Source organism: Scleropages formosus, chromosome 10 (genome assembly GCF_900964775.1).
Source record: "Scleropages formosus chromosome 10, fSclFor1.1, whole genome shotgun sequence".
Lineage (NCBI taxonomy): Eukaryota > Metazoa > Chordata > Actinopteri > Osteoglossiformes > Osteoglossidae > Scleropages > Scleropages formosus.
The window spans coordinates 4,693,350-4,717,105 of NC_041815.1; the positions used below are offsets into that span (position 1 = coordinate 4,693,350).

At 44.4% G+C, this 23,756-nt stretch overlaps 1 protein-coding gene and 1 long non-coding RNA gene across 7 annotated transcripts in view; both read right to left on the reverse strand.

The window, feature by feature from the left end:
* Positions 1-1,105: 1,105 nt before the first annotated feature.
* LOC108941717 (uncharacterized) lies at positions 1,106-3,001 on the reverse strand. Its single transcript, XR_003797940.1, has 3 exons — positions 2,972-3,001; positions 1,934-2,046; positions 1,106-1,193 (listed from the first exon to the last, which is right to left on the reverse strand). It is a non-coding gene; the product is annotated as an uncharacterized LOC108941717 (long non-coding RNA).
* Positions 3,002-5,521: 2,520 nt separating this feature from the next.
* The window catches only part of dclk1b (doublecortin-like kinase 1b), a 54,610-nt gene continuing 36,375 nt past the window's right edge, over positions 5,522-23,756 (reverse strand). For 2 of the 6 annotated variants that reach the window (XM_018764941.2, XM_018764978.2), the window contains 11 exons: positions 19,769-19,863; positions 18,470-18,557; positions 17,631-17,800; positions 17,114-17,233; positions 16,353-16,499; positions 14,987-15,120; positions 14,787-14,864; positions 14,379-14,475; positions 14,192-14,272; positions 12,947-13,060; positions 5,522-9,478 (listed from right to left, as the gene is read on the reverse strand). In XM_018764941.2, coding sequence (XP_018620457.1) covers positions 9,284-9,478; positions 12,947-13,060; positions 14,192-14,272; positions 14,379-14,475; positions 14,787-14,864; positions 14,987-15,120; positions 16,353-16,499; positions 17,114-17,233; positions 17,631-17,800; positions 18,470-18,557; positions 19,769-19,863 — 1,319 coding nt within the window. In that variant the 3' untranslated portion in view covers positions 5,522-9,283. Of the gene's footprint in view, positions 9,479-10,487; positions 10,562-12,946; positions 13,061-14,191; positions 14,273-14,378; positions 14,476-14,786; positions 14,865-14,986; positions 15,121-16,352; positions 16,500-17,113; positions 17,234-17,630; positions 17,801-18,469; positions 18,558-19,768; positions 19,864-20,472; positions 20,531-23,756 lie in introns of those variants that run through there. The other 4 variants (XM_029255690.1, XM_018764968.2, XM_018764960.2 and 1 more) reach the window with 4 other exon arrangements.

Genomic DNA, 23,756 nt, shown 5'->3' on the forward strand with positions numbered 1-23,756 from the left:
ATTTTTTACAAATAATATTTGGTAACGATAAAAAGGCATAAAGCACCATCTGCTGGTTACCAGGAAATTCATGCTGGTAACAGTACATCATTAATACTGGGAGTGGAATTACCACAAAGACAACAGCGGTTCTGAAGATGATGATGATGACAACAGTATGTACACTACCAGAAGTAACTGCATATACAGTAGTCATGTGAAAAGTATACCCTATGGAAAATTGCCTTTTTCAAAAAATTGGGTGCATGTAGACATTTGATCTTCACGTAAACAGTTTCTGTAGATAAGTGCTACTTGAACAAAAACAATGAAAATGAGATTTTTCAATCATTTATTCAACAAAAAAAAAATTCAACTGATGTAATATTCCTATGTATAAAAAGTAAATACACCCCAGGCCTAAGAAGCTGGTATTGCTCTTGTAGTCATTTTGTATATTAATCTACCAGTCTTCGATGTCAACTTGATGAAATTTTTTGACCACTCCTCCATGCAGAATTCCTTTAATTGTGAGATTTCTGAGGGTTTTCTTGCATGTACAGCCTGTTTCAAATCCCCCCCACAACATTTCAATGGTATTCAAATCTGCACTTTGAGTAGGCCATTCCATAACCTTCCATTTCTTCTTTTTGAGGTATTCCTAGGTAGATTTATTGGTACGCTTAGAATCATTATTCTAGTGAAGGGTCCACTTCTGGTTCAGCTTCAAGTTTTGGACAGATGGCTTCACAGTTTCTTCAAGCACTTTCTGATATGATGCAGAAGTCACAGTTGAATCTATGATTGCAAGTCGACCAGGCCCTGAGGCAGCAAAACAACCCCAAGCCTTAACATTTCCACCCCCGTGCTTTGCAGCTGGTATGAGGTTCTTCTCCTCAAAATGCTGTATTTTGATTGTATTTTCATCTGTCCAGAGCACAGTGTTCCAGAAGTCCTGGTCTTTGCCTAGGTGTTCATTGGCAAACTTTAGTTTTGCCTTGATATTGTTTGCGGACAGTAAAGGCTTCCTCCTGACACACCTCCTATGCAAATCAAAGTTGTGCAATCTTTTTCTGATGGTAGATGCATGCACATTGACACCAACAGTTGCAAGAGTTACCTGCAGATCCTGGGACGAAACTCAAGGGTTCCTGGAGACTTCTTTAAGCATTTTACGATCCGTTCTTAGGCTGAATTTCCTGGGCCAGCCCATCCTAGAGAAATTGGCAGTTGTTTCAAATCTTTTCCACTTGTAGATGATTTTAGGTACGGTAGAATGATTGATTTCAAATAATTTAGAGATCTTTTAAATCCATTTTCAGACTCATGGGAATCCACAATCTTCTTTCTGAAGGCCTTAGAGAGCTCCTTTGATCGAGGCATGATGACACCACACAATTCAGTAAAAAAAAAGAGCAAACTACACCCTAGATGTCCAGTAAAAGGAATCAAAGTGGCTAGAATTACACAACTCACACAGACGTACACAATGTTTCTACCAATGCAGCCATGTGGTCAGCAGCTGGACTCAACTGTGCTCATGTCTGCATCTCACACAAGTGAACATGCTGAACACAGATGTGCTATGAACACACAGTCTAATATAATGCTTTAAAATATCTGTGTACACAAGAATAGGTAACTACCCAAAAGTGGCTTTAGTCAGCAGGATATATTATAATGGAATCAAAGGCAGTTAAAAGGTCAGCAGTTGCCAATTGTCTTTTTTACATTGATTTGTTTAGCAGACAGTTCTCTGAAGCTACACAGAAATCAGTGCAATCAGGAAGAGTTGTTAGATGCACAGGACTATCCAAATTTGTTTTTTTCTGATACCACCATTTTCACTGGAACACATTACCCAAGTAGCTGCCTACAAAACTGAAAGGCCAGTAGGAGATGCAAAGATGATCCTGACAGATTGTGTCAAACAAATGTATGCTGTTACACTTACATGTGCTGCAAGGAGACGGGTCTTGGGTGTCCTGAGCTGACACTGACAGAGTAACCAGCCAAGGAGGCGTTCGTCCGGCAGAACTGCGGACCGGCCCTGGGAGAGGGACCTTTCTAGAACACAGCATAAAAGCACAGTTATGATCACCGTGCAACAAACACACACCTGTAGTGGAGTGAGGCAGATTAGGAATTTATAACATATTGTAATATTTGTAACCTTAACATTCTAAATTGCTTTGGAGAAAAGCATCAGCACAAATTAATAAATGTAAAAATAAATGTAAATATAGTTATAAGACGTTTCCCCTGATGTGTCCAGATTTTGTGATGAGGTAAAAACACTGTATCAAGGCCATCTAATCCCTGCAGATTTTAGTGTTGTATACGTCACACTTTAATGACGTGATTCGTTAAAACCAGAAAAACAATATTGAGGAGACAAAACGCTTGGTTAACTTCCGCTAACGACTCGTCTCGTGAGCGGGTTAATTTCCCTGCACGCGACGAGTGGAAACACGTACTGGAGGGAAGGCGAAAACTATTGAAATTTACTTTTCGATAACCAAAAGTAAATTAAAGAGAGTAACTCAGTCACCCACCCACCGTAACCACAACCAGTCTCTGTAGACAACACAGACAGACAAGACCGGTGTCTGCCACGTGAAAGTTTTGAAAAGATTAGCAAACAAACCGGCAGCGAGTGAATCACGCTTAACACGGATAAATTAACTGCACTAATTTAAGAATAAATAATATAAAAAAAAGCAGTTTTAAAAAACTTCACAAACACACCTGTTTTGTCAAACTAAGACTTCCGGTACGCTGAGGTGAATTTAAGAGCAGCACAGCAGCAGGAGCTCTGGCGTCAAATTTTTTTTTTTTTTTTTTTTTTTTTTTAAACAGGGATGGTGTATGTAAGGTTGCTTTCTGTCTTCCTTGGTTTTCTTAACTACAAAAAATATCATTACTCTTAAAAGCTGTTAATTCCATTTTCATTACGCTGCTTTTTGAGAAGCCAGTCTCGCCGGTCCCCTACCTCTGTACAGGTGATACTTCAGCCTCCCCGTGTCTTGTACGCATGCGCTGTTTCTCCGTCTTCAGGCGAATGTCGCGATTGCGCGGCTGGTCGTTTGCTGCGCGCGCTGCGCTGTGACGAACTGTTACCCGTCGCTTGGATTTTTCCCTCATTCCTTTCTTAGATTAGCTTGACAACGCACAGGTCGTGTTAGTTAATGTTCACAAAAATGTAGAAGTAGTGCCATCTTCGATCACAGCCCCGAATTAGAGCAGCATTCTGGAAGACTGTTGATAATAAATTGAAATGAGACCTTCTAAATAAAATAAGACTGCAACTCATGTTCGCAGTGCTGGGAAGTTCGAACGTTGGTTCGAAGCCAGCAGAGTCGGACTCTAGTTCAATGACTAAATGAGAGAGACGATGAGCGGCTACCCAGCAGGACTGGTGTACCTCTCGTAGCCTAATGTACGAAAACTTAAAATTAACACAGTACCACAGGTTCTGTAAAACCGCATAGGGTGTGCTGGTCTTGAGACTGTCTCCAAAACCATATCATATGCAAGGCAAGATACACCTCGGCCATGAAACCACTACATTTCACTGTGCAACTTTTTTTTTTTTTTTTTTTAACATTTGTTTATCAGATGCTTTTTTCCAAAGCAACTTCCAATGAACTTTATGTAGTGTTATCAGCCCACACACCTCATTCACCAAGGTGACTTACACTGCTAGATACACTACTTACCCTGGATCACTCATCCGTACATCAGTGGAACACACACTATCACTCACACTGTGGGTGAATTTAAACAGCATGTCTTTGGACTGTGGGAGGAAACCAGAGCACCTAGAGGAAACCCACACAGATACAGGGAGAACATGCAAACTCCACACAGACTGAGGGGGGATCGAACCCACGTCCTTTCGCACCACCCAGACGCTGTGAGACAACAATGCTACTCGCTATACCACAGTGCCACCCAATTTTTACATTTGGACTATATTACAATTAAAACTCTTTCAAAATTACTGAAAATAAAAATACTGTAACAACCTGCATTAAGTGTCACATCTGAGCAGGAAAAGAATTTTATTATAAATACTTGGGAATTGTGGGAAAATTGTAAAATAGGTGTCCAACCGCTGTGGGGGCTGACAGGGATTGTAAAGGGGGTGAGTGTCTATTGGGAAGCGTAAGAAACTTTAGGAATGCTTGAGAGAGGTAGGCTGGGAAGTCCACTGGTGCGAGCGGGAACCTCTCGCTGTATTCTGATGTTCCAGTAAATGTTCATGATGAACAATTCAATTTATTTTTTATAGAGTGCTCTTCTCACACAGTGACATAGAACATTTTCCGTTTGTCCTTCTTTCTCCCATCTGAACCCAGAGCACTGCAATACATTATCTCTACAATGTCGCATTCTGTGTCACTGTCAGATTCATCGGTGGGAATTATGTGTTCGGTGATCGTCAGCTTTGGCTCACTTTTTGCTGTCTTTAATATCTACACAATAAAAGCTTAACAAAACAGATGTCTCATTTGATTTATGGCCTTGGTTACATTAGTGCAGTTCATTTATCCTGGATGGAGCTGCAGCATATTTACATTTATTCATTTAGCAGACCTAGACCTTTCTTAAAGCAATGTACAACTGAGAGAAAACAAAAATGCATTTCACCAACAGAGAGATGTAAAGGCAGACATATTTCTAAGGAGAGTCATTTTGTCTAATACCCCCTTTTACCCACCATAGATTTCACAAATATCTGCATATAGAATTGGTAGAGTACAATTTTTACAATAACTAAAACTTGCTATGAAACCCACCTACTTTTAAAATAATTTAAAATGACTGAAAATAAAACGTACATTCAGCAAACTCCTACTGAATACCATTTGATGACCAAATCATCTCATAACTATGTCAATGGTCCTCATCTTGTTAACCGCTTTCTTGAACAGCATCTTGTGGCTCAGTGTTATGTTAGATGATGATTTGACACTGTTATTTAAAAAGTCAACAGATTTTGGAGATACTTGCAAGCAGGAATATGGCTATGAGACATATGTCGACGATGAGGACAAGGAACTAGACCATGCTTGGGGGGCTGGGTTATGAGCTTTAATTCAAATGTTGGTTCTTGTAAGGTAAGTTTTGTATGAGTTAACATGTAAATTTTTGGCTACAAGTTACATGTGCTTTCAAATCAGAGTTCTTCTAATGAGTTTGTTATTCAGAGGAAAATTGTATTGTGAATCGTTCGTTTTTGTAACCTTCATTACCCCTTACTAATTTTAAGTGATGTATTGTTGTCCCCTCAAATGCTCAGAATGGCACTAAAATTTGTGTTGTTTGTCCAGAGAATTCAATTTTAATGTTTTAATTACAGTGAAAAGTCTTCCTTTCCTTTTACTGTTTTCAGCAAATGGAAATTGTATCCTGCATATTCTGTAAATATATTTACACAACAGTAACCATAACATCTTGAATTAGAATTTTCTCAAGTTTATTTTTTAATTGACAAAGACATACACATTATGTAATTGAGGAATCACAATTCTCTTCATTTCAGGAAACCCTTTATTTAGAGGTTTGAATTGCTGCTGGATGCACCACAGTCAAACAACATTTCACCTGAATTAAACATTTTTCAGGTTGGCAGAAACAGAGGGAGTAATGTATACTGTATGTCTGTACAACAAGCTTGCAATGGGTTTATTGACATGAAAATCCCATTCCTGAAAAATGCAACACATCAACCTGTTTTACCTTAGTTGTGCTTTTCACTCAATACTGTGCTCTGATCCATTCCCATCCCACCCAGTCTAGTCCACCTCACCCTTATCACAAACACAAATTTTGGTAGGTCTATTTACTTTTGGAAAAATGTCTTTTAGTAGAAGATAAAATATCCCTTATCAACTTAAACAGCCTTGGATGAAAGAATTACTGTGGATAGCCACATTTATGTATTATTTGCCTTCTGAAAGGTACATCAAAATAAGCTGTTGCTTCAAGGAGAGAGGAGATGATATAGCAAAGCCAGAGCAGCTACATGCTGTTTGTGCTTCCGGGTCAATCCCGTGACCCCACGATGTTCACCATGGTACTGGTTTCAGGTTTGTTTTATAAGATTCCAAAGTATGGGGTCAAATACCCTACGGGACCTTAGTCACTGTACCGTTTATGATGTTCATGAAGGACTCAGAGAAGGCAAATTGAAACATTCGAGATTCAAAATTCCAACCAACCCTTTACAACACACATTTTACAGGTACTTGTATTTTTTTGGTTGCAGTGCAATTAAGAACATTGCAAAGTAAGCAAAATGGAAAAAGAGGAGTTAAAAAAGTATAAGAAATACATCAAGTAAAAACAAGACAATACTGTTCTAACACAGCATTCACATGCAGAAAAGAGTTAGGAGTCCCATAACTTTGTTCGCCAGGAAGCACAATGTCCACAGAGGCTTCCGCATAACAGAATATGCGCACGGCATAGAAACGGCGTGGGAGTGTCCGACAAAAGGAACAACAGAGGCAAAGTCGGGAGACAGCAGTACCAGAACAGAGACATCTCTGTCTGCTGCCATAAATCAAGCCAAAATCTGGACACCGCACTAATGCCTCTTCATCATCCACAAAGCAGCCCTGGAAAATCATGCTAATAAATGGCAGGTTTCACCGTTCGACTCCAAAGAAGAAAGTGAACAGTGGGTCCACACTGCACGCATTCATGTAAGGCTGATATAAACATTAAGAAACCACACCACTGCAGTAAGGGTGTGAAACCTTTCACACATGTTCATATGGAACACTGCACAGATTTGTGGATCCTCTGACTCAACGCAGTGTCGCCTATGCAGCATCAATAAATTGTAAAAACTACATTCTAAGCACGTTCCGTTGCCATTTGGGAAGTGTGCCTAAAATCTCAATAGGGCACAAACAGGGCAGTCGTGTGAGAAGTTTACTCATTTCACCAGATGTATATCGCTGTATTGTTCTCAACAAGTCGAGACAGCGAAATGGTTTTAACAGATACAGTAGGAACAATACAGACAAAGTTGCCATGTCGAACATTCTGAAACTCGGTGTAAACATGAGGTTCAGTTTACAACCAGCCCTAAATCAAAATTCTCAAGTTTAGCTTCTGAAAAGCCACTATACTGCTTGTCACATAAGGAACAAATGACAAACTCAAAGAGGTAGTTTCCAATAAAGTAAGGTGATGTGCACAAATGAAGCTCAACATTACATCATGACTTCATACTCATGAAGCCCAATAATCCTCTAAAGTGAGGTCTCGGGCTGACGGCAACAAACAGAGCAGCACCTCCAGAATGCATAAAATATTGCAGACAGGAGAATTTTCTTCCAGGGAAAAAAAGCACATTAAAATCACTGGGATGTCTCATCGGTAATAATTTACATTTCCAAGATGCGTCTTACTTTCCTAGAGAAAAAGCCAGAGCATTTCTTGAGGCAGAAACTACAATTTTGGCCAAAACAATACACGACTCATGTTAAATTACAGTACATTCTCCTGCTCATATTTATATACACACAGACATTCACCTTCAAACACAATTGTTGAGCTTTAACCCTTATGTCCACTTTGACATTTTGCACCAAGTAGCCTAAATTACACGACAGCATTCCAACGAGTCCGAGAGACGAGAAGAAAATGTTACAATAGTTAAAAATGCTACATGTGCACCATACTTTGCATAAAATTAATCTCTGTGGTGTATCCCCAGACAAATTGGTCCTTGTCACTGTGAAGACCCAGAATACAGGTGCCTCTATCTCCAGCCTCCATTTACTGTAACATAAAGCTCATTCATGTTAAGTAACGTTTTCAGATTCCATCCCAGTCAGACTCGCGCTACAAGATGAGCTGCAAGGCAGACTGACTTTACGAGAACATCTGCACATGATTTGGTAAGTACCGATGAGGAATGAAAAGAAATTAACAGATTATTTGGGGGACACACACACACTTGGCAGTTGTCTTACAGCCTTTTTGCAACTCTCCTGCTAATCAGGTCAGTTGATCTTTATTCATTTGTAGTTTTTCAACTTGGTGGGGAAGCATTCTAGCATTTGCTCTGACTATGCATAGTGTGCTTATATTATAGTGTTTTGAGCAAAATCTGTTTCTAACTGTGCCACAAAAATGAAAACAAGTGGCTAGGATTGGTCAGCTCAAGGAATTCACCTACAGACAAGAAAAATGAAAATTCAAAAGTATGTGCTGCTTGACAGTTCAATAAGCATTTTTATATACTTTTATTAAGGACTGAAGGGGGTGACAAGTTAACCACATACTGGGAAACAGTGTTGTCGGGAGCCGAACCGGAAAATATACTGAAAGCTGATAAATGAAGTAAAGCAAAAATTTTGAGGGAAACACTGAAGTTGTAATTGTAAGAATAATTATAACAATAATAATAACAGCATCAAAAGTGATTTACAGTATGTGAATTATTTTTACTGCAGAAAAAATTCAGGGTACGTACTGCGCTCAAAGGTACTGCAACAGTAGCGGGGTAGAAACTTTTGAAACAGCCATGTTCATGTTACAAGTTAACGTGTTCACGCATAACCTGCTGCCCCATGTAGAGAATTCATATAATACTGTGACAGGAATATAGCTATTGCTACTCACCATTAACATTCTCCACATTGCTTTACGTAAATTGACACTGCAATAACTATAGGGAAATGCTGACGTGTATGTTCACGGCTGCACTTCAGCATCGAAATGCCATTCTGCTTTCGTCTGCAGGTCCAGAAAACTTACGAGTCGGGGCGCAGCTCGTACAAACTCTTCGTCTGGGCTCAGTTCCATGCCCTCTTTCCCAGCAGACAGGCAGAGGAAAGCAGAGGAGAGCCCTACTGCCTGTCCGTACAATGTCAGTTCCAGGACATACAAGCTTTGCGGCTGCAGCATGGCACATGAAAAACTGACTACGTGTGGAAACAAGAGAGTACCTGTGCTGCCAGCAACATGTTGCCTTGAGCATCCATTAATTTCAGAACTGTCAAGACCAAAGGTAAACGTTCATCTCCTCATTTGCACCAGTGTAAAAATGTATGAATACACAAATAAATACATAACCAAATAACTGGCATTTGACAAAATTCCACCGTAACTGGGAAGCATTTGTCACACAGACCGGATCACGTGTTCCCCTGTGCTTGAAATACAGTGTTGGTTCTTGGTGTACTTCCCGAAATCCCTTTGCTCCTTGCCTCCTGTCTTGTCCTGGCCCGGCCCGGCCCGGCCCGGCCCGGCCCCACCCCCTCGTTGCGGAGAAGGGCGGCTAGAAAGGTGAATTGGGTGAGCGGACCGTCTCTGCGGAGCTGGGGGAGTAGTCCTCAGACTCGGAGGTAAAGTCAGCGGGGGCAGGGCAGGGGGAGGCAACATGGAGGCTGCTTTGTGGTGCATGTGGCATTGGCCTCACATCCTGGTGGCGTCTTCGTCTGAAAACCTGCCTCTCCTTATCAAGAGCGGTGGTCTGGTGGGAGAGAGAGGACAAAACGGGAGCGCTCATCAGTTCCGGGATAGAGCTGGAAGATTTTTTTCAAAACCATACTTAAAAGATGTAGGAAACGTATTGCTTGTTTGCTCCACAGCAATATTGTAGACCGAGAAAAATTTAGCAAATAGCGGAAGCATTTTTTAATTCGATTTTGTGGAGTTCATTCTCATGTTCACGTCACGAAACCAAACGTTCAGGTTTTTCTTTTTCCGACGCCCACGAGCATCACAAGGGGAGAGCAGCATGAGAAAAGGCTGAGACAGAGGCGCAGATCAGGAGTGGTAGGTCAGGGTTGCGTGAAGGCAGGCGAACGCGTGGGTGTGTGGGCCACCCAGCACCAGCACCGGGTTTGAGCAGGATGCCTGCGGAGGTGGCGGCACATAGGATCCCAACCCCTCACCCGGAGTCGTGGGAAAGCAAACCTTTCCAAACAAGGACAGCAAGACAAATGTCAACTCCACATGTCCATGACAACAGTGCCACGCAGTCTTACAGTACAGGTGAGTGTAAATGCACCACTGAGGACACCCAGAGTCTCCACCTCAGGGTTCAAAGGAACAGCAAAAACATCTAGGCCCACAGCTCACCCACAAGACACACACACACACACACACACACAAGTTTGGCAAAGCATGCCACATGGCACTAATCACAAGCACCATCCTTTTGGCAAAGAAAAGGAGAGAGAGCCTGCCACAGTTCGCCCCACAGAGAGACGACCACAGAGAGCACGTGAGATGGAGGAAGCTGGCAATGACCACAGGTAGGCGACGGTGAGTTGTCCCCAGACCCCCCGGAGATGTGGCGGGAGGAGGAAGCGCATGAGGGAGCTGGAGGAGAAGCCAATCGGAGCGATGTTTTGGCCCACTGGGAGAGGGAACCCGACCAGGTCGGGTAGAGGAAGGGGAAAGTGGGAGGGAGGCGATGAAGACTGCCAGCACGTTGCCATGGAAACGCTGCGGGTTGGTGCTGCAGCGTGGCGTACCTTATCCAATACATCTCTGGATGCTGGTAGAAGTCCAAAGACCCTGATCTCTGGATGGTAAAGCCGTGGTCCAGCTGAGCAGAGAGAAATGAGGGCAACTCAGTGGATCGCCTCTTCAAATGCTTTTCTTTTGTAAAGTCAAGGGAAACTAGCTGCATTGTGCGCCACCTGGACACAGTTACAAGGTGGTCGGTGAGCTGTGCTCTAGACTGGGGCCACAGCTAAGTAGAGAAAAGACACCAAGTAACTGAGTCAAAAGAAACAGAACAATATGCAAAGCATACATTCTGCTATGAACACAACAAGGGATGACTTCTGACGTCTGTGTGACACCAGTCAGGGCTGCGTGTGTCTCAGATTTGGAATGCCAAGGCCCAGGAGGAGACAGGTTCACGACTCTGACCTTATCAGAGAAGTACAAACAGCCTACGGGAAATATTTGTACTAGGGGCACTACGTTAAAAGCAAAGAAGGCTTTTTCCTGCTGCACGCGGTCTCAAAGCAAAAACGCCAAATATAATCTCAAAAACACGATCTAGACTTTCAAGCATCGCCCCTTTGTGCTTGCCAAATATCCCACTAAATTCGTGAGAACTTGCAGGTCTCTGAACAATAGCACCGTCGGTTGAGCGAAGATACCGGTTTCCTGAAAACGTTCCATGCTGAAAGAAGATGCTGCAGCCAGCTGAAAGCAACCTCAGATATCAGCCAGCACTTTGCTTTGCTTGCCTTTTTCCCACAAGGCACCAGTGAAGCGCTTTGGTTTGTGACAAAACCAAAAGAGGAGAAAAGGGACTTACTGCTACTGGCTTCCATGTTTCCATGACTCTGATTCCAGAATGCGCTGGGTCCTCGTGTTACGCACATTTCGGGGACAAATTTTTGAAGATACAAATGTTTTTCAGTTTATTTATGTTTAATTGTATTTTCTTAAGTTGTCTATTTTCTGCAAGCAGATGTTTAAGGAACCAAATAGTATAGGAACGTGGGAAAAGGCTGACTTCCACTGTGCAACAGCTCAAGTCTGGTGTTGTGACTGCTGGTGGTCAAAAGCTAAATTAATAAACGTAAACATAACTGTAATATGTCCAACTTTGCATTTGGTTATGGGCAAAAATGGGCAGTAGAGGAGTTTTTGGAGAAAGCGTATTTTTATTTTCAGTCATTTTAAATTAGTTTTAATCATAATATTGTTCAAAGCTAATATGAAACGTTAAAATAAGTCTTCCAGCAACCAAGACTTTTCTATAACACTCAACTGAATAAACTGAGGTATATCTCTATTATGCATTTATCAGTTATAAGAATAATAAAGCAAGGTGAAAGTGGCCAGATGTTGACCAGTATTTCTGTTTCACAAAAGGTAATGACATTAAAGTCTTGTGATGGACTGGTATCCTGTCCATGGTATTCCCTGCCTCACACCCTGTGCTTCCGGGATAGGCTCTGAAGCCCAGATACCCTGGAAAGGACTAAAATTAATAAAAAAATTTAATAAATACATCGTCTTTTATTTTTTTTTTTTTATTCGCTACAGCTTTATCCTAGGTTCTTACAGAACGTAGCCCATGAAAGAATCAAAAGATGTCAGTATTACGAAACTTTGACTGACGCAGCGCTTAGATTTACAAACAATTCCAGTTATGAATGGATTTCCAGTCCCAATTGTGTTTGTAAGTTGAGGACCCAGCATAATGGCATTATAAGTATAAAGAGACGGTTAAATCACGGGATTAGTGTTCTGACGGATAACAAAGTCGTTTTGTTACAAGTGCCTCACTCGTAAATATCTTGCTGTGCAGTGCTTACCACTGTGTGCCTTTTAATAAAAGACAAAAAAAAAAAAAAAAAAAAAAATCAACATGAAATGTTTCCTGACAACAGTGCTGACAGTCCATTTAAAAAAAACGAGCAAATGAGGAGCTACGGGAAGTGGTCCCTGTGGAGAGGAAGAGGATGGCAGTGCTGACAATGAAGCCTGTGAGAGGTGGAAGGGCTGGCATGGGGGCGGGAGACAAGAGCGGCCCGTCTCAGCTGCGGGATGAGCTCACAGTGGGGCCAGTCAAAACCGGAAGGACCCAGGGGGACAGAGACAGATGTTTGCCTGTTAAGTGAAGGTGCGACGGCCACTTTACGAAGGTCTGCTGCGGGTGCCAGCCTGCACTGGCCGCTAAGCGCTTTCTACCGGCCTCAGCCTGGACAGAACACACCCGCTGACGGACAGAGAGCCAAAGCACACGATGCTACAGAATGCTCCTTATTTAAAACTGTTCCCAGTTCCTGATTAAAGAAGCATTAAGGCTACTAACCGCAACCTCTGCAAACAACGCAATGGATTTTCACGTGGACTGCGCACCTTTTTCTTTTTTAAGCTTAAGCGAGTTTCAATGTGAAGAACGTCCCGCAAAGGTGTGAGCTGAGGGTTACCTGAGGCCTGCGTGTGTTTTTCAGACACTCACTGTTATGACGGACACTCCGGCCGCTGTGCTGTGGGGCTTCGGTCCCGTGTTGAAGTGCTTCTTGATCTTTCCAGCTACAGAGAGCTGATGCTCATTCTCTGACATGCCATCATCCTGGGAAAAAAAAAAAAAAAAAAAAAAAAAAAAAAACAGCTACCGCGGTTCAGATCGTCCGTGTACCGTTAACACGGAGGAGGCAAAAACAGCTCGCACCCCTGTTGTTCCCATAACTGATCAACTGCATTTGTTAATACAGAAAGAAAGAGTGGTTTGACCATGATCTTTCATTAAACGGAATACGAAACCCAGCAAGGCCTCTGCAATGTTAAAATTGGATTAACCCGCTTAGAAAAGTTCCAGCAGTAATACCCACAAGACACGAATGAAAAAAAAAATTCTTACAAACCAAAAAAGGACAACTGAGCAAGCGTTCGGTGTTAAATACTCTATACAAAGTATATACAATATGTGGAGTGCAAGTTTTCGGGAGGGAAGACGTGCAGATGCATTCAGACAACAGTGTCCTTGGATGGGAACTGCTATAGCGTCCAGTTATCATGTACACTAGCCCTCAACTAACAAACAATTGAGACTGGAAGTCTGTTGGTAACTCAATTTGTTCATAAATTAAGGGATGGCTGGTAGCGTAGTGGTTAGAGCGACTGCCTTTGGACCCCCAGGTCACAGGTTTGAGCCTTGCCTCCAGCTATAGTAGCCTTGAGCAAGGTACTTACCCTAAACTGCTCCTGTAAAATTACACAGCTGTATAAATGGGTAAATAATTGTAACCTTAACATTATAAACTGCTTTGGAGAAAAGAGTCAGCTAAAAGAAAAAATGTAAATTCAACCACAAATCTAGTCAAGGACAGCTTAACAATACAGATGTTTCTCATCCTACTGTTGATCACTCACACCAGACATCTATTGTGGAAGTGAGCTCAATCAATCCACTTCCACACTCCTGTGTGGGTCCATATTATGTGAGCTGACATCTATTTGCAGAAATGCAGGTGCTGTTTGCTCCACAAGAATTTATTTATTTTTTTTTTTTTAAATTAAACAAGTAAAGAAAATTGTTTAAAATAATATCAACAGAAAAACGTTCGAGCATTCGTAACGCAAGGATCCAGTGCATTTTAATTTCTTTGCTTGATCGACTGACACCGTGGCTGCCTTTTCTCTTTGTGGAAGGGCAAGTTCTGTTCTCGAGCCCCTGGAGGTCCATGTCCAGCACAGCACTCACATTGACCCAGGGATGATCTAGCACCTGCGGGGCTGTATACCGTTGGTCCACCTCCACCTGTAGCATACAGGTGATGAGCTCCTACAGGGAAATAAAGGCAGGCATCATCAAGATGTGCGTTTCCTGTAATTATACACCGACATATACAGAGAGGTTTATACACACGCTCACACAGACACATGCTAACCTTTGCAGAATCTGAAACGCTGTCCCAGTATGGGGATGGAAAATCTAGCTGTCCCATTAAGATCTGGTCAAAGAGAGCTTCTTGATCATCACTGGTCCTGCACAAAAAAAACAGACACACAGTAATTCCCCCAGCAGCAGCATCATCGCGGATGGTTTAAAAAAATATATGTTATTTCATACAGACACTAGAGGGAGCGCCTTACAAACGGCACGGTAAACGGAATGCAAAGGTTTCAATGCATTAGCTTTTTCACTTCCTACCACTTTAAATACAACGAACGTAAACAGAATTGTATTATATACTGCACTTGTGGCAGTCCTGATTTTTTTTTTTGCCTCTGACATAACAGCATAATTTTGTTTTTACAGGGCACGAACGCAGAGAAGTGCCACGTGCGCTGCGTACCCACGGAAAGGGGGGAAGCCACAAAGTAGAATGTAGGTGATAACTCCAGCTGCCCAGATGTCAACCTTGAGACCATACCTGCAAAGAAGAAGGATATGTCAAGGCAAGAGTGGTCCAAAAGTTTTGGCAGTGACCCCAGACTGTTTTATTTAGGGAACCCCCATCCCGGGAAACCGGGATAAGAAGCGGCTATCTCTTACCCAGTCTCAGCTATGATCTCTGGGGCCACATAAGTTGGGGTGCCACACACGGTGTACAAGGGGCCATCCACCACCGTAGCCAGACCGAAATCGCCCAGCTTCAGAGATTTACTGCCATCCTGGTGCTCATACACCTGCAGTGCAGAGATGCAGTTAAAGAAGCACACTTCAGCACGGGCACTGGGCGCACACACACAGAGCACGGTAACTAGTGTCGTAGGTCCGGTTTACCACCATCTCAGTAGCCGCTGCAGCACAGCGCCGGCACTAAATCATTTAAATGGTACGGTGAGATGAAAAGCGGAACCGAGCACGTGCCACGGTTCGGCACGGCAGGGCCTCGGACCCGCGAGGACGGTTATGTAACTGGCGTGTCGCAGCGCTGAAGAGACCCCCCGATAAGAGCTACTGGTGGAAGAGCGGAGGGCGACCTTGGACCACAGGCTTCCAACGAACAGGCAGCGGACATACCAGAGTACTATTTCCCGCAGACACAGCAACAAACAGCACTTAAACTCCAACAGTGGAGGGCAAGAGTGGATCTGCGGCGCTAACCAAGCCACTTTTTTCCTTTAAGATAAATCACTGCGGCCTCTCTTTTCACTCATCTTCAACGTGCAACCCTGTGTGGGGCGCAACCCACAAACCGCAGAGGGAATGAAGGAACCTCTCAATCAGAGTTTCGACCTTTCGGCTTCTCTCATCTTCCTCTCCTCGGATGAGAAGCGGCCAAGACTCAAGAACACTTCCCCAGCCCGTGGTTTTTTTTTTGGAAGGGTAACATCACAGAAACGGCTGAATTTGGATCCAACCCCTCAGATTACATATTTAGAGAGAAGCACTCTCTCGCTTTCTCTCTCAGATTTTACTGAACGTGTCCAGGTCTGGTCGATGCAGATGGTGCAAACTGGCTGATGCCACATGGACATGGTAAAAGAGTGGGGCGGGGGCGCTAGGCCAGCTGGTTTGGGGGGAATTTCAAGAAACCTACACACACCAGTAATCATAAAATGGGGAAATATTTGAGTGCGGTATATTGCGCTACCTTTTAAACAACTTTCAATAGAAGCTGACTTTAATCACTACCAAAGAGGCTTTATATTTCGCATTTTGTAATGACACTGGAAAGAGGGTTCAAAAACGCATATCGGTGGAGATAACGAATAACAAGAGGCTGTTCCGCATTTCTTAATTTCAATCAACACTGGCAGAAAAGGCCGAAATGACGCACTCGCGTGCAACGAGGCACCAGTTTGTTCACCAGACATTGCGGTGCTGTCATGGCGAGCGTTACGCTAACTCGGCAAAGGACACCAAGGTTGACGTCAGAGATTCGGGGCACACGGAAACAAGACGGTGCGCTCACCAACAAGTTTTCCGGCTTGATGTCGCAGTGGACAATGTTGAGGCTGTGCAGGTATTTGATAGCGCTGGCCAGGTTGTACAGCATGCCACTGGCGTCTCGTTCCGTGTACTTGTTCGTGGAAGTGATGGCATCGAAAAGGTCACCCCCCTGTGGACACACAAGGGACTCTGTCGAGAAGAGCGGAAACCGAATGGGTTGAACACGCAGGCGATGAAAAATTTAATTCGGCCTAATTCTTTTTCTGCCTCCGTGGCATTTCTCAAATTCCCTTTGCAGAGACAACAAAATGGAGCAGAGGCTCAAAATAGAGCTTCTTAGCAGAGGAGAGAGAAGAGAGTGTGAGCAGGAGAGGAGGAACGTCCTAGGGACACACACGACTTTTGGCGCGATGAAAAGAGGCAGGGGTTGAGCGAGAGACAGCGGAGTGTCTGTTGATGGAAAGATGCCCGTTTTGCTCTTGTGCAGGACAGGGGAGGAGCCACAGAGCTTTGGTCTGAATGACAAGGCATGGGACGCTGTAAATTACATCCATGTGGTTCGGGTCACAAAAAAACCGATGGTGTCGATGATAACTCAATGCCTTCAAAAATCCATCACGTATAAGAATATACTTGTATAAGTTATGTAATTAAATAATGCTTTTAGAGATTAAGATTTTTTCTCAGATGAGTTTGCTTTAAGGTACTGGGTGAAATAATTTGACTGGTTGACAGCATGTTCCTCACAGACATGTGACAGAAACCCCCAGAGGTCTACAGTACCTTGACAAGCTCCATGACCAGGTACAGCTCACTGTATGTGTCCATCTCCTCAATCAACAGAACAATGTTGGGGTGCTTCACCCTTCGGAGAATGGACACCTCATTCTGGATCATTTGCTCCTGGGATCAAGAAGCAAAAGGGTTACATTTTCTGAGGATGTGCTAATCCCCAGCTGATGTGTCACACAGAAAACCTCCACCTCCTCCAACATTCATCAGCAGTTGATAGGATCATACATCTGTCTGTCACGGAGGTCAGGACCTCTATGAGCAACAGGGCTGTCACTCCTGAGCGAAGTGATTCCATGACAGAAACGAGAGCTGGAGGTTCATGAAGCTCAGCCAAAAGGCTTGTATTCTAGAAGAGGAGCTGCTGCTCCTGAACACTTGAGTGAGAAGATTGCTTTGATGCGACATCCTAATACATACTGTACATTCATAAAAATGTTTATTTTCATGTAAGATCAGTCAATCGTACAAACTGCTGTCTAAAACAAAAAACAAGGGACGACCTTACCTTCCCACGGCACTTTCCTTTGTTGATGATCTTCAGGGCGTACTCCCTGCCCGTCGAGCGCTCCACACACTCGCGCACTACGGCAAAGTTTCCATCGCCGATGGTCCTGCCCACCTTGTAGCGCTCGGCGATATAGGCAGGCACCTGAGGGTACTCGTCCATGATTTCTGCTGCGAGAGAGTCACCAGGATCTGTACCACATTGCTGTCATTGCATTTTAAATTTTAATATATTTTGGGTGGGGTGGGGTGCGGTGGCACAGTGGGTTTGGCTGGGTCCTGCAGTGGTGGATCTGGGGTTCGAGTCCCGCCTGGGGTGCTTTGTGATGGACTGGCGTCCCGTCCTGGGTGTGTCCCCTTCCCCTCCAGCATTGCGCCCTGTGTTGCCGGGTTAGGCTCCGGTTCACCGCGACCCCGCTTGGGACAAGCGGTTTCAGCCTATGTGTGTGTGTGTGTGTGTGTATTTGGGTTTTATTTGCATTTTAACATATTTACAATGAATTTTGACATATTTCGCATTTTGAATTACCACCTGTTTACCGTCAGCGTAACAGATCATCATCTCTAAGCTTTTTATGACGGTACAAACAGCCGGGGGAGGCACACATGCACAAACGTACTGAAGACTACCAACACCAGGCAAGTAGAAAACCAGCAGAAAACCAGAACGTCAAGCCAGGGGCAGATTCAAACCCTGGAGCAGCAGTATAACCACCTCAGCTGCTGAGCAACTTGAGGTGATTATGATTAAACGGAGACAATTTTAACATGGTACTGCGCTTCATGTACGTCATGCACGTTGCCGTTTGACACAACCCTGACAGGGCCCAGCACCCCTACCTTCGCTGCCAGGACCGTCGCCCTCGTCCATTGAGCTGCACACCTTGGTGGAGGCCAGAGAGAGTGAGGAGCCACTGTGCTGGGACCCCTTGGGGAAATGAAGAGGGGAAGACGAAAGATTGCGAGCGTTGCACCTCAGCGACCGTTTAACTACAAAGGTAAGGAGAGTGCCTTGGCGACAGGAACGCAAACCCAACCAACTCCCAGGTGATGTACGTAAAGGTGTTTTTGCCGCCCGCGATACAAATCTAAAAAAAATGCCACGAATACATTGTAACCTACAGAAATAGGAACCGTTTGCCATTTTGTCTCGAACACAAAGTCACGGCGCATGAAATACGTGACGCTATCAGCAGCTTGGGAGACTCTGCCCTCCATATGTTTTGCTTCCGACTTACCGTTTGCGTTGCTTTAAATCAAACAACTTTCATACCTTTTATATAACCAATCAGTTCTCTCAGTCTCAACATTTGCCCTTCGTTCGGCCATCTAATTAGCATTCCAAGTGCAGCGCAACTAGCTCACTACATTAGTTAAGTGCATCTCTGCAAACGGAATACATTTGAGCTCTCACAAGAGGCGGGGATGCTGTTCGGCTTCAGTCCTGCCCCGCGCGATCCGCAAAGAGTCAGATGTTCCAGGTGAACTATGGATTTCCATTAGCTCGGGGAGGGCTTTAACTGCTCGCTAGTGCAGGATGTTACAGTAGAGCTAAACTGCTACCAGAAATAGCACGTGTGGCTTGCGCAGAAGCACTAGAATAGAAGGCCGTCAGAGAGCAGGGGGCCAGTGTCCTCGTTTCTGGGCTCCAGCTGCACCGCACTGGGCGAGGATGGCCTTGGTGTCCCCCTCCCGCCGCTACAGCGGAGCTCTTCTCCTTCAGAGGCGTCCCGCACCTGCCCAGTCCAGGAGGCTTTGCTCCAGAGAGGCGCCGTGCCCTACCAGCTCTTTCAGCGAGCTGAAACCGAGATCCTAATTGCATTGGGAGAAACGGAAACCTGCAGGACTTGGCCCCCCAGGACCATAACAGAGCGGTGCGGAACAATGAAACTTGCACAGAGCAGTTCCGAAACCCAGCGAGACACGTGACGGTTGAACAGCTCCGTCGGTGGCTGCGTCGCTGTAAGCAGCTTAAATCAATAAACATATAAACATGGTATGAGGAGTCGTTCGTTCGGCTGCAGTCTCACACTCACTAGATAAAGTGACATCTCAAAAACAGGGTATTCGTGGTAATTGTCCAAAAAAAAAAAACTAGCTGAGCACAATGGGAGCGTCGGCATGTGTAAGGGCTCTTACCCGACGTCTTCTTGCACTCCCCGGGCTGGTGGGGGAAGGGCTCGGAGACTTCCCTGACCGGGGGGTAGACAGCTGGCTGCCTGGTGTCCCATTAGCTGAAACCGCAACGCAGACAAGATGAATAGTGTGAAATGAAGGAAAAGGACTTTGTGGAATGACAGAACAAAACCCACGTTTTCTTACCACTGAGGAAGTCATCATTCACCCTCTCCTTTTAAAAAAAAATGCACAATTTCTCCTCCTGGGTAGAGTAAGTTCCAGAATCACTGACATTGAAATCCGTACGACAGCGGAGAGCAACGGCAGAACGGAGAAGAGTGAAAAAAGCACCCGTGAGTCACATCCACAAAAGCGGAAGTTGGAGAGCGAAGTCGCCGTTCACCTCGCCGAACTGGACACGAGAAAAAAAAAAAAATTCCCTCTCCAGCCGAACGCTCCCGTCCCCCAAGCAAAGCTTTGGTTACAGCTCAAGCTTATGGTTACAACAGCTACAAGGGCAAAAAGAAAATCAAACCTCCGAGAGAACAATCAGCTGCACAAACACCAATGTTAAAGAGAACAGCTGCCGATACGGGAGTCTGAAAACCCCCAGAGCACAGAAAACGTTACACTGGAGGACAGATCTCATGAGGAACCGGCTGACTTTTCACCACCTCTGTGGTAGAGTGACGCTCCCGATGAAGCTCAAGTCCCGTCTCCCTTACCTTTCACGCACTGCAACATGCTGGATCGCCGTGCCGCCGCGCCCGGCTGCCGCGCAGCTCTGCCACGGTGCCGTGAATGAGCCGGCGGCGGTGTGCGGCTGGGTTGCCGGAGAGCGAGCCGCCATGAGCCGCCATTGGCCGTCTGGCACCCTTGCGCACGTCTGACGCGGGAAGGACGGCTGTTTGTGTGGGTTGGGGGGGGGGCACGGCTGCTACATCAAAAGGTGTCAATTAAAACGTGAGGTTTGCGGGGATGATTGTGTCCCCCCCCCCCAGCCCCTAACCACCCAATTAGGAGCAGGCTGAAGTACAGGGAACACACGTTCCACAACGTGAGTGCGAACTAATAACCGAGAGCCGCAGCAGAGATGAAGAGCGGCGAATAAGCCGGCGTGAAGCGCGGGTGCCGACGTGCTACGCAAAACACCTCTAGGCAAGCTTCTTTGTGGGCACAAACCCACCGCTGTCTCCATACCCCATTCAGACGATCACATCAAAGCTCGTCTCGCAGCTTTGGTTTAGACGTACCTTACGGTTACACGCATTTACACTCATTAATTCCGCAGGTGCTTTTCTCCAAAGTAAAATAATTAACTAGTTTTAAACCGACACCTTCTCGCGATGCGACAACGCCGCTAGATACGCTAAACTTCCTAGAGTCATCCATCCGTGTATGAAGCAATGTAATACATTCACACTGTGGTCAATTTAGGGGCACCAGTTCACCTCAAACATACGTCTTTGGACTGAGAGAGGAAACCTACACAAACGTGGGTAGAACGCGTAAACTCCACACAGACTGTGTAGGAACTGAACCGGCGCTGAAGCACCAGTAACATCCCACCTTGACCTGGACACCTCCAGCGAGCTGATTTAACTGGCCTTCAATCACCGCTTATGCCAATGACATGTTCGTACAAAGACTGACCTTGTTACAAATACTGGCATGTTCAATATTGGAAAGCATCAGTAAAACAACACTGTACTCCGTACACTCCAATAATATGGCACAAAACGATGGGTGAGGGCTACTCTTGCAGGGGGTAGAAATGGCAGGCCAAAACACAGCTGTTAAGAAACAAATGTCTCAGCAAGGAAGCAGCTGCTGTTCCTTTGAGTTACATATTTGACTTGGTTTGCTTGCTTGTTCCTTTATAAAGTATAAAGACATCCTGTTGGTGAATCAATAATGACAGTGAATCCCCCCAATTGAGTAACACGTTGGACCATCAAAATTCCATTAGAATTTTGTCCAGAACCATAAGCCGGTATGTGTTCACGCGAGTGTGATGAATAATGTATTTTCCACGCCATCTGCACAATGCTTTTAATTTGGGTCTGCCGTGATTTGGTGCGTAAATGGAGATTCATCATCAGACTATTTATGGGCCTGAAAGGGCTCCTCTGCAAAGGGCAACTGTCCTGCCACAGCCATGCCCTTTTCAGAGCTGATCTAGAGTGCTGACTTCATGGATGAATAATAAAATGAAAGGTTAAGGACAACCCTATGCCCACAGTTAGGACGAGCAGTTTCCTGTTGACCAGTTGGATAAAGTCATCTTCCATAAGGATGATGATCTTGTAACAAGTTGAATGGCCAGCAGGAAGTGCCATGGGTGAATAAATGTACAATACTTCCATCTTAAATGATGTTGGCTTCTAAAGAAACAAGGTACTTAATCCAAGTTGCTCCAGTGACAAACATCTAGCCACGCATAAATGATTAGCAACGTAAAGTACTTTAGTGTTTAAATAACAATGAAATCAAATCATTAGACTGAAAGTGGCAGTTTGCTCAACAGCGATTAAATCCCTGCCAAACTTCCAAATGGCGTAGCTTCGTCCCTTCCTTCCCTGTGGATCCGAAACTCAACTTCACGAACAACATCTTCATGAAGTTCAGAACAGCATGAGGATTTTTTCTTTTTTTTTTTTTAAAACAAAGTAGGACCCAGATATCTAAAAAAAAACTAAAATTGCAAAAAAAAAAATTCTAAACAACTCATCAGTACTCCAATTCATACATGACCTCATCAATCCCTACATCTCATCAAGACTGCTGTGCTCTTGTCACCACAGACCACTTGGTGGGAGCTCCACAACAGAAAACCTCCCTAACATGCTTCTGGATCCACTGGAGAGGATGAGGCTACAGGGGGCTTGAGGTAAGGTCCAAATAGAGATAGGTTAATCGGCAATGTCGGTGCTGTACAAGAGCCAAATGGAGATGGAGGGCATACGTGTCTGGTGGTGCGAGAACACAGAAATACACACTGGCACTCTGGTCTGGGCAACAAGATCTGGGTCTCGATCAGATGACCATACTGAGGAGGGAGTCTAAATAGGAGATAAGGTGCAGGTGTGCTTTGGACACCTGCTGTACCACCACAGCCATGTGTGTCACATTGTCAGTTCTTCGTTGTAGCCCCGGTGCAGTGGAATAAAATCCTTCTGTCCCTCAGTAGTGCTGAATCTCTCAGAACCAATCTCTTCCAAACCCATTTCCCTCCTGACCTCCTGCCAGCTACATAAATTAGTTCATCCCCATCCGAAATGATTATGAATGTCAAATCTATAACCAGCTGCTTGAGTGATGTGAACCAGAGAAATTGTAGTGCCAGACAAGCAAGCTGTGCTTTGATAATCGTGTCTCTGTGTTCGGTACTTGCTGCTGAATGCCAAGCACAAAACATGCAAATATTCCAAAAATTAATGGTAAAAAGCTCATACAAATATACCTACAAAAACTCAGAGCTGCAACTGCTACCAAAAGCAACGACAGAAAGTTTGAATCTTGGAGGATCACATTCTAAGGAGAACTTTTTGCCCATTTTTTTCCAATCATCATCAACCATTTATCTTATGCAGTGGTCTAGATGACAAAAACATTATTCATAATAATTCAAATGAACATAATTAATGGGAAAAAAAAACTTTTCAAGGAGAATGAAAGCTTTGAGTGCATTGTGCTTCAATAAGCAAAAGTTTGTAGCGCTCAAGTTCAAGAATCTTCCATTGCAATGTGATTGCAGAAAGAGACCACGGACAATAGGGATGAGTTCTGTACTGATTTTATGCTCCAAACCATTATAAGGAATGGACCAATTACTACTACAACGCTGTCTGAACACGAACCACTGAAGATCACCTGATGTCCTGATGGGGAAAGCCAATCGATCACCTGCCCATTCTAGAAACCACTTGTAAACGCTAACACGGCGTCCTCCTTGAACCGGGTTACCATACCCAGGAAGGGTGACCAGAGAGCTGGCCTTTAACCTCCA